Genomic DNA, 12,307 nt, shown 5'->3' with positions numbered 1-12,307 from the left:
CCAGACTTCAAGTGGTGCGAGCAGGGGTTGAAAAGCAAATGCCAGCGGGGAGACTGTCTTGTGTTCCGTGATTGCGATATCTCACATGCGGAGTATGCGTAGAATCTTCGACAAGTAATTGTTCTGGTTGGATCCGCTTCATCTGTGATATGAATTAACTCGCAAGGCCAGTTTAAGGTGGCGACGGGTTTCCAGCTGCAAGATGGGTCAGTCGGACACATTATTGATTCGATTTTTTTCGCCGGATTGTGAGTATGCTCTCGCTTGGCAGCTAGTGTCGCTCCTTCGTGTGGTTCTGGAAGGGCCGAGGACACAAAAGATCCTTTTGTGCATGATGTATCGTCACTTCGGGCCCTTGGAGGGGATCTCCAACGTCTCTGCCCCTGGCTGACTACTAGAGCATGTAGCACAGACTAGAGGATGCGGCATGGCAAATTTAAGTGGCCGCTTTGACGCCAGGCCGACGGTAGTCCGCCGTCTAGCACTGCGGTGAAAAGGAGACGGATGAGAGACGGACTGGTGCCAGGTGGATAGCATAGGTGTAGGCGAAAGCTGAAGGATGGAGAGTTGGCGGCAGCGGCTGGTGCCAAGTTAGGCGGTCCTATGAACCGTTTCTTCGTTCCTTGCAGTGACCGTGTCTGCGCCTGGTCGGTACGTACCGGCGAAGAGATGTGACGGAGCAATCAGCAGTGTCTATTTCCAGATCCCCGTTAAGGTAACTAATTAGCTTAAACGCTCTCTTGTCAGTAAATGGAACATGCTGTAGCATAACGTCGCATCATCTGAGCCATGTGTGGGCTCATCGGAGCGAGACACCACCAACAATGACAGCTGGAAATTGGATAATAATGAGTTTTCATGGCAGCATGGCAGGTTTGTTGACTGCATCCGTACGGATAGATGGCTGGGGAAATTCCTTCCAGGGGCGAGACCGCCAGAGCATAGAGAGAGAGAGGTATGGGTGAAGCTACCTACCTTGTAGGGTCGATTTAGCGGTTGGAACTGCTGGCCGCAACCCCGTCTTGGTTCTTGACTTCTTCCAGTTGTCTCCAGGCTTTGGTTAGAAGTCAAGTCAACAATGCTCCGGCTCCGCATCCAAGCATTTCTTCCTCGATGTACCTTGGCTAGCACGCCATGCCCGAAACTTGGCTCTTGTTGGCGGCCTAGGCTAGGCTGGCCTTGTGCGTGAAGTGGCACTCGAGGCCTGATGTTTGTTTCCAAGTTTCCAGAGCTTACACAGTACACTAGGTTCCGCCCTATCCCGGCTGTTGGGGAACGTAGCCATTCCGTTTCGAGGCCTCGCGTGAGATGGATGAGTATCTGCAACATGGAGGGGTATCTCGCATTGGATGCGAGCAAGAGTTGCAAGACGAAGCCAATTCGAAGTTGTCGAAAGCTTTGGTTGCCTCGACGGTGGTACTGTTGCCTTGAGGCGAACCACTAAACTAAAAAGGTGTCCGCCTGCAAATGGGAGCAGCTTCGGAGGCAAGTGGGTTGCGGGAGATCTCGACGTCTCGTCACCCCCTGGAATGGGACGAGTGGGTTACCTGGGAGCCTGAGAGGTGCAGCGCGGGTCGCTTCATTGGGTGAAATCGCGGTCCACTGAGCAGGAAGCGGAGAGCGCGTTGGCTCAGCCCTGTTCGGTTGTGATCTGGTCCTTGCACTGAGTGGAAAAGTTACTTTGCAGGCACTCTTCTGGCAGAAGACGCCAATAGTGTAATGCCGTCAGGCTGCAGCTCCACGAATTGTTTGTGGGAACCCATGGAAATCTACGTACGCGCTTCCATTTGCACCGCAATCAGATGGATGGAGCATTACCTTTGGTTGACTTGCTCAGGTTGGAGATGGAAAGAACTGAGGTTGGCTGGTTGGGTGGTGCTTCCTCGGGGAGCAGGTACGTACCTGTCTTACATGAGAATGGAGGAAGTCGCAGTCGGGAAGGAGGTGCCTGCCTCTAGGCCCTAGGTACCTGCGCCAGGGAAATTCAATGGTCCACACCCCCTGGCTTAAATGGTTCCACCCAATCAGAACGGGGTAATCTCGTCTTTAATTTCCACACCCATGTCTGCGCTGTCGGCGGCGCAGTTGACAATTGCGACGATGGCATGCACAACTTCACCAGACGGCGGGAGCATTGCGCCCAACTTTGCTGCGCTTCCCCCTTCTGTGCCTCACTTCATCACAACCTGTGCCTGTGCCTCTCCAGGTTTTCGCTCCCTCCCAATGGGATGCCCATGAGGCCATCGTGTACCTTGCCTAATTAGGTCAGGATGTCCCCGAGTCACCCCTCTCTTTTTACCCGTAGAACCTGGTATTTTCGCTGAATGTCAATGTCAATGGACCCCCCAAACCATGGAATAGAGGAGGAAGGAAGCCATGGGCCATTGCCTTGCACCCCCTTGCCGCGCGCCCGGAGCACTCACGGTTCACCTCACCACCCTCACCCTCGGGGTGCAGTACTAGCAGGGGTCATGCTCACCTCACCTCCTCTTCTTTTCCTATCCCTCCTGTCGTCGTCTGCTCTTTCCTTCTCTTTCCTCTTTCCCTCCTTACCCTCAACCCAAGTCCCAGTCACTTTACCCCGTGCCGTTGTGCGTCTCATCATCTGGCTTCAGCCTGACACTCTTTTAAATATAGTCATTCATTAACCCGTCGCAAAGACACCTCACTCTCCCTTTTTCCAAAACCAACCTTCTCACTTTCTACCTTCCAGTCGCTCGTTCCTGGACTTTTTTCGTCTGTTTTATCTTAGACCTAAATTCTAATCAACATCTCTCCAACACCACACTCAAACGACCTCGTCGACTCAATTCATCAAAATGCAGTTCAAGATCTCCGCCGCTGCCTTCCTGGCCTTCGCTGCCTCCGCCCTGGCCCAGAACGCCAACTTCGACCCCGTCACGAAGCCCACCCCCAATGAGCAGATCAACGCCGGCACCTCCTACACCATCGAGTGGACTGCCCCTGATGCCTTCAAGGACGTCACCGTCTCCATCAGCCTGATCGGTGGTGCTACCCAGAACACCCAGGTTCCTCTTCAGGACATTGCCTGTAAGTATACAAATCACTTGGCTGCATGGGACGTGGTAGAGATGTCTACCATCCTCCCAGAAGCCAATTCGCGATGAGACGAGCAAGAAGAACTAACACGCTCTCAGCCGGCATCCCCAACTCTGCTGGAAAGTACACCTGGACCATTCCCAGCACTCTCGGCAAGGACGCCTTCTACGGCCTGGTCGTCAAGTCTGAGTCCAACCCCACTGTCGACTTCCAGTACTCCAACCCCTTCCACATCATTGCTGGCGAGGGCGCTGCCTCCGGCACCACCACCGTCGTCTCCTCCTCGCCCACTGCCACCGTCACCCTGTCCGCTGCCAGCGTTTCGGTCACTCCTACCGCCTCCGCTTCTGCCTCGGCTTCCGCCTCTGTCACCAAGTCTGAGAGCGTCATCGTCAACTCTACCACCGCTCTTTCCACCACCGCTGTCCCGACCCCCGCTACCCTGAGCGCTCCTGCCTCCACTATCACCAGCGTCACCCGCCCTGCTACTAACAGCACTGGCACTGCTACTCGCTCTGCCATCGCCACCGTCACTGGTGTTGCTGCTGGTGCCCAGGCGACTGCTGGCGTCTTCGCTGTCCTCGGTGGTCTCGCCGTTGCAGCCCTTCTCTAAGCAACGTCCGTTGCAGCATTTAGTCGGATTCACTATATCTGTTAAAACTGCATTGGGCTTGGTTTTGGGTTTCAACGTGCATATTTGGTCATGAATGGATAAAAAGACGGGTGACACGGCTTCAAGGCTAATAGACTCGGAAATTCCGTGTCATTACTGCCTTGAGGAAATGGGCTCCCCCGCACATGGCGTTTTCCTGTGTTTTCGATACCAGTGTCCCCGTGGACGTGGGTGATCACGAGGGACGGGTTGATACCTTTCTAGTTGATAATGTGAGAGAGAACGATTCAGTCTGTTTCTAAAGAAAAAGAAAACAATTTTTTACAATGATTTGGGTCTTCTTGCCTATGGTTCAACTGAATTCTGTGACATGTCGATCACATTGGTGTAAAGGTGAGATGCCGATCAGATAACCTTGCAGCTGTCATGGGACGGCCGCAGCTTGTCTGACGTGAACAGGTGGGATTTTCAGGCACGACTGCCCTACCACGCCTAGGTCCCAGCACACTGTTTCGGCTGACTTCTTGGGTTGACCAATGTGTGCATGGGTCTGCAACCACAACAGCGATCCTGTAGCTTGGTACCGACAAGTCTACCCCGTGAAGCTAGGTGACGTTTTCGCTATTGTGTTATTGTTTCTCGAAATTACAACTGCCCATTCAATTTCAGCAATGGCCTCTTTGTTTGTTCTTTAACGCTCATTGTTCAGGCAATTTACAAAGAGCCGCCGATCAAAAACCCACAAAGCGAGCCCCCGGCCGTCAACGGCTGCGATTTCCCGGACCCGGTCGGACTCGGGTTCAGGAAGGTGGCGGTCGGGGTCTGGCTCCAACGACCAACAACAAACGGGCGCCAGATCATTCAAGGCCCCCTCTATTCCTTCCCCACGGCAATCTTCAAGAATCTTCGATAGCAACACGAGAGCAGCGGCAGCTCGCGCCAAGACTATGTTTTTGTGTTTTTTTCCCCCTCTACACAGGGAGTACTCCGTACGGAGTAGCGGGAGACCTTTTCAAGAATCAGAATAAGAAACCTGACACGAACTGGCTCATGACTCGGCCGGTTTAGATTGCAACTCCAGTTTTTCTGGAGACGGTTGGAAACTCTGTAAGGAGTCCGGCGGCCCGGGATCAGACTTGTTGAAACCTTTACAGGAGTACTCCGTTTGCTGAGTGCGAGGTATCCGTATGCAGTAGTGCTTGCTTTTTTTTTTCCTCTTTCCCCCCCCCCCCCTGCGTGTGTTCGTTACCGCGCGAACTCACCGTTCTATGATTCTTTAATTTATCCTGGCGGACCTTGTTTCGGATTCTGTTACCACCCCCTCGGATACCGATACGGCGGCATCTCTGGCATTTTGGGAGCGGCCACTCCGGCGGTTCCGGATTTACATGTAGCTGTCTGTACAGATTGAGTTGCACCCATCGCCTGGCATCGTCAATGGTAAAGAGCAATCGCAAGACAAGAAGGGCTCGGATTCTTCACGGGAATCCAATACAATTACGGAAAAAGCGGCGCTGATGTGGGAATCTACCCTCAATATAAAGGAAATCAAAAGAGTGCGACTGCGTCTGCGTTTGCGTGTGCAATGTATTATACTTTCGGCTTCCTCATCTCGGGAGGAACATTGTGGGAGTATGCGTGGCCTTCCGGCGCGGCAGTACCGACTACCGCAACCCCCCCCATGGTGACATCGTTGCCCGGGTTAAAAGGTTCACTCACGCACTCCAGCAATACCGTCTCACTTTGCTCAATGGCGGGGAAATCATTTATTTTTCCCAGTTTCTTGAAAGGGTCGACCTTGTTTGAAGGCTGTGAGTACGGCATTGTGGTTGGAGAGTGAACTAGTACTGGTCAATGCCCGTCCAGCCAGTCTGGTCAGCTGAGATTCCTGTCCAGCTGGAAGTCAGGTGAAGGAAAACGTTCCCCCTGGATCATGTTCCGGGGCGCCGGGTTTGTGGGCAGTAGGTAGGCGCGCGTCTGCCTTTTGAGCCTGTGAGAAACGCCCTCGGCGTCCGTTTCAATCATGTCTACCACGGTCCTGAATCCGGCCTGCTTGTGTGACACGTTTTGTTGACGGTGCTTGTCCAGGGGCCTAGGGAACGACCTCAAACTTGACTGGAACTCAGCCATGGGTGCGGCAGAAGCAGTACTATTGCGAACTGCTGCAACGTGAAGGGCTTACTTCGATCTGCTAAAGCCCACGAATCATGTTGGGGTCGTGCCGATGGTATTAGTTCCGTGGACGGTTGCACTCCTTGAAACATAGCATACGGGCATAGTATCAGTTTGTTCGTTCCACTGCCGTGCTTGCGATTGGAGACGCGGCTGCTTGTACGAGGAAGGGTGTGCTTTTGATAGGTGCGTATCTTGTATGTCAATCCGTCTTGGGAATATCTTTCTCGATCCATTGAGAAATCGATGCTACGCATGTAAGCCAGAACGCCAAGCTTATGCATGTTGCTTGCAGTGCTCTTCTAGCTCTGTATTCGGCTGCTCTCAAAGTGTTTTCAAAGGTCAACCTAGCATATCTGACCAGGTTGCTACACGTCACTCCAGAGTATGCAAAGCAGAGCCTCCCAGCTTTATGGCGGCTTTGTTCCTCGCCGTCGGCCTTCTGAGGATATGCATGAACCCATCATCGACGGATACAAATTTCTAGCGGAGACGAACGTCGGACACTCGTCTCTAGCAGTCAATTGAGAGCGGCCCTGTTCAGCGTTTGCGTTTAGAAGGGAGACGTATGAGAGTGCATAGACTCGCTTTCGCCTGTGCCCGAGTACAAGTATTGAACGACCAAGTCCTTGATGTCGTGTACGCAATGAGCGTCAACTACGGAGTCTGGTATCCCCGCCATCCTCCTCTGTTTCCAAAAATTGCCAGGACAAAATGTCTCAACACAGACAGTAGTAGAGCAAGCACTGAGATTGAGTTAGTATAGGGTGTCGACTTTCCCGGTTCAGCTGACTACGCCATCGAACTTCTTCTGGCCAACCTGTTGTGACGAGATGAACTAGTGACGTCGGCAGACGATCGGACCTCTTGGTCATGATTCCACATCCTCAGTGTCCGGAGAATATGCTGCGTCTACTCTGAAACTAACAGGAGTCTGGTTAATATGTCTTTCACAATGCCACTCTCAGTTCTGAGAAGCGGATGGTTTCATCGGCTGCAGTATGCGTGAAAGCCCTTAACGACCAAAGTACAGTAACGAAGGAAACGGAAAGCCATCGATTGCTTCTGGCTACGAAATATTGACATATTCTATTGACAGATTCCAATATGATACTGCACTATAGTGTCCAGACGTATTGCAAGAGGGCAAAACAGAGTTCCTCGCCTGCCGTAAGCCCAGCCTTCGGTACGAGCGGGTCGGAATGCTTCCATGAATCCTCACATTCTACGCATATAATCAGCCCGCCGCCAGACAAAACCCCATCATCTTTCCAACGGACCGAGATGAGCTGCCAGCGGGTGATATTTAAAATTTGAGGGCATTGATATATAGGCAGCAAGTCACAACCACGCGCAAGTCGAGTAACTTGAACATAAGTTGACGTGCCCGCTTTGGTACGCCATATCAACTCAGGCACCATTCCACAAAACCACAGACGCTATCAAAGTCATCATGAGGCCAAGACATTGAGGATTTTACACGAACACAAGAAGCCACCAATAAACATAGCTGACGATCCATGTGCAGGAGAGAGATGCCAGTGACGCTCCGAGTGTCATCGACATGGACCCACCGAATAAGCTCTCACTTCAACCAACACATCCCAGCCCGTGATGGGGATCTGTCCAAAGCCCTAAACGCACACATACAACGGTGGTGAATCGAGCCTGGCCGCCTTGCGGAAAGCAAGACTGACTACACATGTCAATCCAAGAGGTTCCCGAGTAATGTCAAAAGTTAGAGGCGAGAGAGAAGCGAAAGAAAAAAACAAAAAAAGAAGTGTTTGCGTCAGTCGCTGACGGGAATTGAGCCCGACGTGGCTGGTTATAGTTAGTGATGGTGTACTTGATGCATTAATGTGATGGATGAAGCTTACGGGTCGAACCCACAACCTTGAGATTAAGAGTCTCACGCTCTACCGATTGAGCTAGCCGGGCGGATGGAATCCTGCCTGATGGTTGGTGACGGGTCGAGGGCCGTGGACGGTTATGGATGGAGGGCGGCCGGGAAGGGGGCTCCATAGCCTTGAGCGGGCCCCTCGTAGCAGTCTGAAGGATATATACATGGAATGGTATAGTCCCAGGAACAAGTGCTTCAGAGCACATAGCTTCAAGTTCTTAAGCAATTCCCGTGTCAAGGATGGTTAACTTCTTGGAGCTTGCGTATAGCAAGGCGAGACGGAGATTGGCCCACAAGAGACAAACAAGAAAGATACGCTGAGTTGTCTAGGTCGTACGCATGCAGTATCTTACACAGAGTCATGAGGCAGTGCAAGCAACGGTGTTAGTATGGCTGTGAAACTATCCCTGATCAAGATGTCAGGTGTCTAGATGAGTTGAACGGGTTCGTATGCTTCTTACATGTCTAAGATTCGTCCAGTCCTGTGGAGCCATGGTCGTCTCTTGTCTCAAGTCTGTCACATCAGGACTTGCGGGTGATATTGATGTGAGGTGAAAAAAGTGCGGCCGGTGAGCATCGTTCAAGGCTAATCAGATGGTAACCACCATCAGACACAATTTCGAGCACAGGAATATTTCGTCTTCCGAGATCAGCTGATTCAATAAGCCGAGAGACAACGCCCGATGTCTCTAAGCACCGGTCATAAGAACCCTCCCTGAGGATGAACAGCTCAAACCTGTGTATCGTTTGCCTCGTGTGGTGTGCCTTTCTCTCGATGGGATGGCCCGAAATGGGATTCGCCTCGTTGCCACGGCGCAGGGGCCTTCGAGGGTGGCATCGGAACAGCCGTAGTGTTGACGTGGGCATTCATCCCTCTGCAAAGGTTGAGATCGTCAATTAGCGTAGGTTTGCCAAAGTGGTGTTAGTGGAGGTGGCCTACTATCACGTCCAGAGAGCACGTGGAATTCGCTATCCTGTCTCATGAATCACCGCATATACAACATCTGGAAAGCAGGTTCGAGGTCCAGGAACTGGAAGAACTTCCTACAGATCTAGGCGCATCAGTTGAACTCAATATTGGTGGTGCTAATGGGCGAAGGGTGTGGTCTCGTGTCTGGTGGCCTTGTGACCTCAGAGATGACTTTGAAGGGTGACCATTGCGTGTTGCTGAAGGGTTCATCTGCAAAACAACAATAAGTATCGAGTGATGATCAACCGGGCGAGGGCCGAGGCAAAAACCTCGCGCAGGCTGTTGTAATATCATTGGATGTCTTTAGCCGTCGTTGTCTCGGACGCAAGAAGTGAAGCGGCGCAATTTGGACAGCATCAGAAACACTGAATAGATCGCATCGTACGTCTTATTCGCTGAGAGGCAACCTCACTGCCCAAGTTTCGGAAGATGGAGGGGGGGGGGGGGGGGGGGGGAGGTAGACACTGTCGTACAAGTCAGAACGGAGACTCCGGTTCAAAGACATCGGATGAAGCCTATGTCCGTTGAACTGGGAAGTCTGTGAGTGGTTGCTTTGCCATGAAGAATCTTTCCCATTATTCTGCTAACTTGGTCAGATGTGCATGTCAGCGAGAAAACCAGGTCACACAATTACGAGAAATCCTAGCCGTACCATGTGGCATGTTCTTGAGCTAATCGGTACTTGGCCTAGGGCACCCTTTTCTCAGCAATTGCCCGAAATTGCAAGTATATCATGAGTGTGGCGAATTCATGGTCGGGCTCGAAACGCTCCGCTGGACACATGTTGTTACCTCTCGACGACAAGGCCACTCGGATGGCGAAAGCGGCCATGTATTTTGTCCCTCGGGTGGAGGCTTAGATGTCACAACGACGTGATTTCAGAGTTTGCTCTCAATACATCATTTCAAGTAAGTCCGCCCTTGGTAGAGACAAACAATACCTAGGTAACTCACCTAGCTGCGACGTAAGGCCACGAACAGGTTAATTGGATTTGTCAATCAAGATTGAGCGCAATGGTTTCTCCATGAGTAAAGATATCGATATGAACGTCAACCGGAGATGCAAAATTCGATCCACTTCCTCAGACGAGGGATGCAGTCTTGTGCCCACTGCCGGCCAGTTCATGGAGCTCCGGACCACCAAGGTTTGCTTCTTAGACCCCACGTCCTCTGGCGTAATGTTCTTTGGCGTGACAAGCCGAAAACTTCACTTGCGTCGTCACGATGGCGCCAGATAAGGAGTTCTGGGCCCGGCCAAGTCAAGAAACCAGTAAAGCTGCCAGCTTTCAATACTGTGATCGGAGCTTGTCGTGCTTGGCTGAATGGAAGGGTGTCCTCCAAAGACCAGGACCCAAAGAAGGCAGGCTTGAAGCAGTATTTAGGCGAAAACACCCAAATACAGGTCCTTGCCGCCGCTCAGGATGGAAAGAGGAGGGCGAACTTAGGTGCTCAGTGCGGACCTCTTGGCCAGGAAACAGCGGTTATTGTGAGATGTTGAAGCATTGTCGCCTCGCCGTCTCTGCCCCGGACAGCAAAAGGTCGTCGTTACTCTGATAAGAGAGCACCCGACGGAATGCTTTTGCTCAGCACTACATATGTGTCTCGTTTCCTGCGCCTTGAATGTGCTACATATGCTGAGCGCCTGCTTCCAGGTTGTACCCGTAATGCATCCAAGTACAAGCAAACGCCTGCATGGTCAAAAAATCCTCGAACATGTTTTGTCCATTACTCTCATCTCAAGTCAAGCAAGAGCACTGGATATGTCCTTGCAGCCGCAGCTTGGCGCATGGGTCTCTGAGTGCTCCGAGGGTTGGCGACTGGATGTTGGTTGTGCCGTTATCTTGGATTGGACAACTCCGCGGAGGTTGACTTACACGTATGGAAATGGCATAGAGGGGTCCGCATTGCCGCGTTGAGTGGAGGCTGAAAGAGCCGTTCAAAACGCCCGCAACCCACGGCCGCTGTGCCGGATCCATACACGACAGGTGCGGTAGCGCCATTTTGTGCGATGCTCTTAATGTTGACACTTCAGCCACAAGCCCAAAGGTGAAAGATATGGATTTCGAAGTCGGAATCGGGCAGTACGGGTACAGTCCAGACCTTCGCCGCGCCGAGTGTGGATGGCAGGGAATGGAAGCCGGCAAACCGGGGGTATGCACGTCGCGACGGGAGACGGGAAAGACTGAAGACCTGAACCAGACAAATGGGACGGTGTGGGGGTTTAAATGGCTGACATAATCCACCATAACCCTTTGTTAGCGGATCTTCTGCGGCTACCTTATGTAGGGCCCTCCATTTCTTGCCCAGCCTTCGTTGTCTCTTTATCTTATCTCAACTCGACCTCCCCCCCCGAATGCAGCGTAGCGACCTAAATCTCCCTAGTCATCCTCAATTTTCAACAGCCCTTTGGCGGCTGGCTCCATCATGCTTCATCCGTCACACCTGGGGAGCATCACGGCCAACGAAACGTGGAGAAGGAGAGTATCAGGGAGAACCGGCGGAGGGTACCACAACCTCGCCCCAGTTACGGGTCCCCGGACTACACCACCCCGTTTATTTCTGGCCAGTCTTTAATCAACAGCAAGCGGCACGCGGTCCATGATCAGGATCAACGTTGTGTCAATTCCTCTGCGACGTCAAATAGTGACAAAGTATGACACTATTGTTCCACGACGTTGGCCTCGCTTTGTGATGACCGTCAGCTAGCGCAGACGGCACTATCATCGAGGAAAACACGGCCGTCGGGTGCCAATTGGACGGGCCTAGTCCATATCAAAGACCGGTCCCAGGTCCCTACCTAGTCTAGTTTTTTCTAGGGAGCCAAGCCAGTGCTTGAAGTTAAATCGTCGCCGGCCAGGACTCCATCAACGTTCACCTTTACAAAACGTTGCTCACCTGGTATTCTGTACCCTCAAGTCGCCAACAACGCAGGAGAGCGTTATTACAGACCTCACAGTCAGTTGGTTCCAAATCATCGCTACAAGCTTGACGCACATGCCATCCATGGTCGAATGAGCCCCGCGGAGATCGACGCCAACGATTAAGCATTCGCCAGTCAGACACCAGAGTCAATTCCTTATCTCTTGGATGCCAGGGGTGGGGCCTGGACTCGACCGTCACAACTGCGTCTTGAGCGCCTTCTGTGAGCCTACGAAAGATAAGCAATAAGCTCAGAAGCCTCCGTTTCGTCGTATTGTTCCCCCTTCCTTTTGCCCCCCCTTATCCAATCATTCACCTTCTAAAGCACTTTACTGAGTATCTTAGAAAGGCAAGGACCCTCGAGATAAGGCATATGAACCTAGCGTCAGAGGCCACCCGCCTTGGCTCATCACATCACTGCGCTTCACTGCCTTTTGCACTGAAAGTCGCGACAACGCGGCTCTAGGCCTCTTGCTATACTCAAGCCGCTTCTCAGTTGACGGAGAACATATTTTCAGCTGGTTCACAGGGCCCAGGGAAGAAGTACGCCGCCGTTGGCGTTCGTCTCAGCATTCCTGTTGGCTCTGGAGAAGATTCGCCAGTATCTCATCAAGATCGTGGCTGTCTCTCACTCACTCCGTATTGAGCCCTCAAACAATAATTCGCAGCTTCAG

The 12,307-nt window shown here is 52.2% G+C and overlaps 1 protein-coding gene and 1 non-coding gene across 2 annotated transcripts; one reads left to right on the top strand and one right to left on the bottom strand.

The window, feature by feature from the left end:
- Nucleotides 1-2,819: 2,819 nt before the first annotated feature.
- Nucleotides 2,820-3,673, top strand: N0V96_002345 (uncharacterized protein; the record flags this gene model as incomplete). Its single annotated transcript, XM_053187617.1, has 2 exons — nucleotides 2,820-3,051; nucleotides 3,159-3,673. The coding sequence occupies 2 exons, from the start codon at nucleotides 2,820-2,822 to the stop codon at nucleotides 3,671-3,673; spliced, it is 747 nt and encodes a 248-aa protein (XP_053055121.1).
- Nucleotides 3,674-7,712: 4,039 nt separating this feature from the next.
- Nucleotides 7,713-7,779, bottom strand: N0V96_002344. Its single transcript has one exon. It is a non-coding gene; the product is annotated as a tRNA-Lys (tRNA).
- Between the last annotated feature and the right edge of the window lie 4,528 nt (nucleotides 7,780-12,307).

Source organism: Colletotrichum fioriniae (assembly GCF_027942845.1).
Source record: "Colletotrichum fioriniae strain IMI 355084 chromosome Unknown scaffold_2, whole genome shotgun sequence".
Lineage (NCBI taxonomy): Eukaryota > Fungi > Ascomycota > Sordariomycetes > Glomerellales > Glomerellaceae > Colletotrichum > Colletotrichum fioriniae.
Note: the sequence above shows the minus strand (reverse complement) of the source record. Positions and strands in the feature narration are given on the sequence as shown.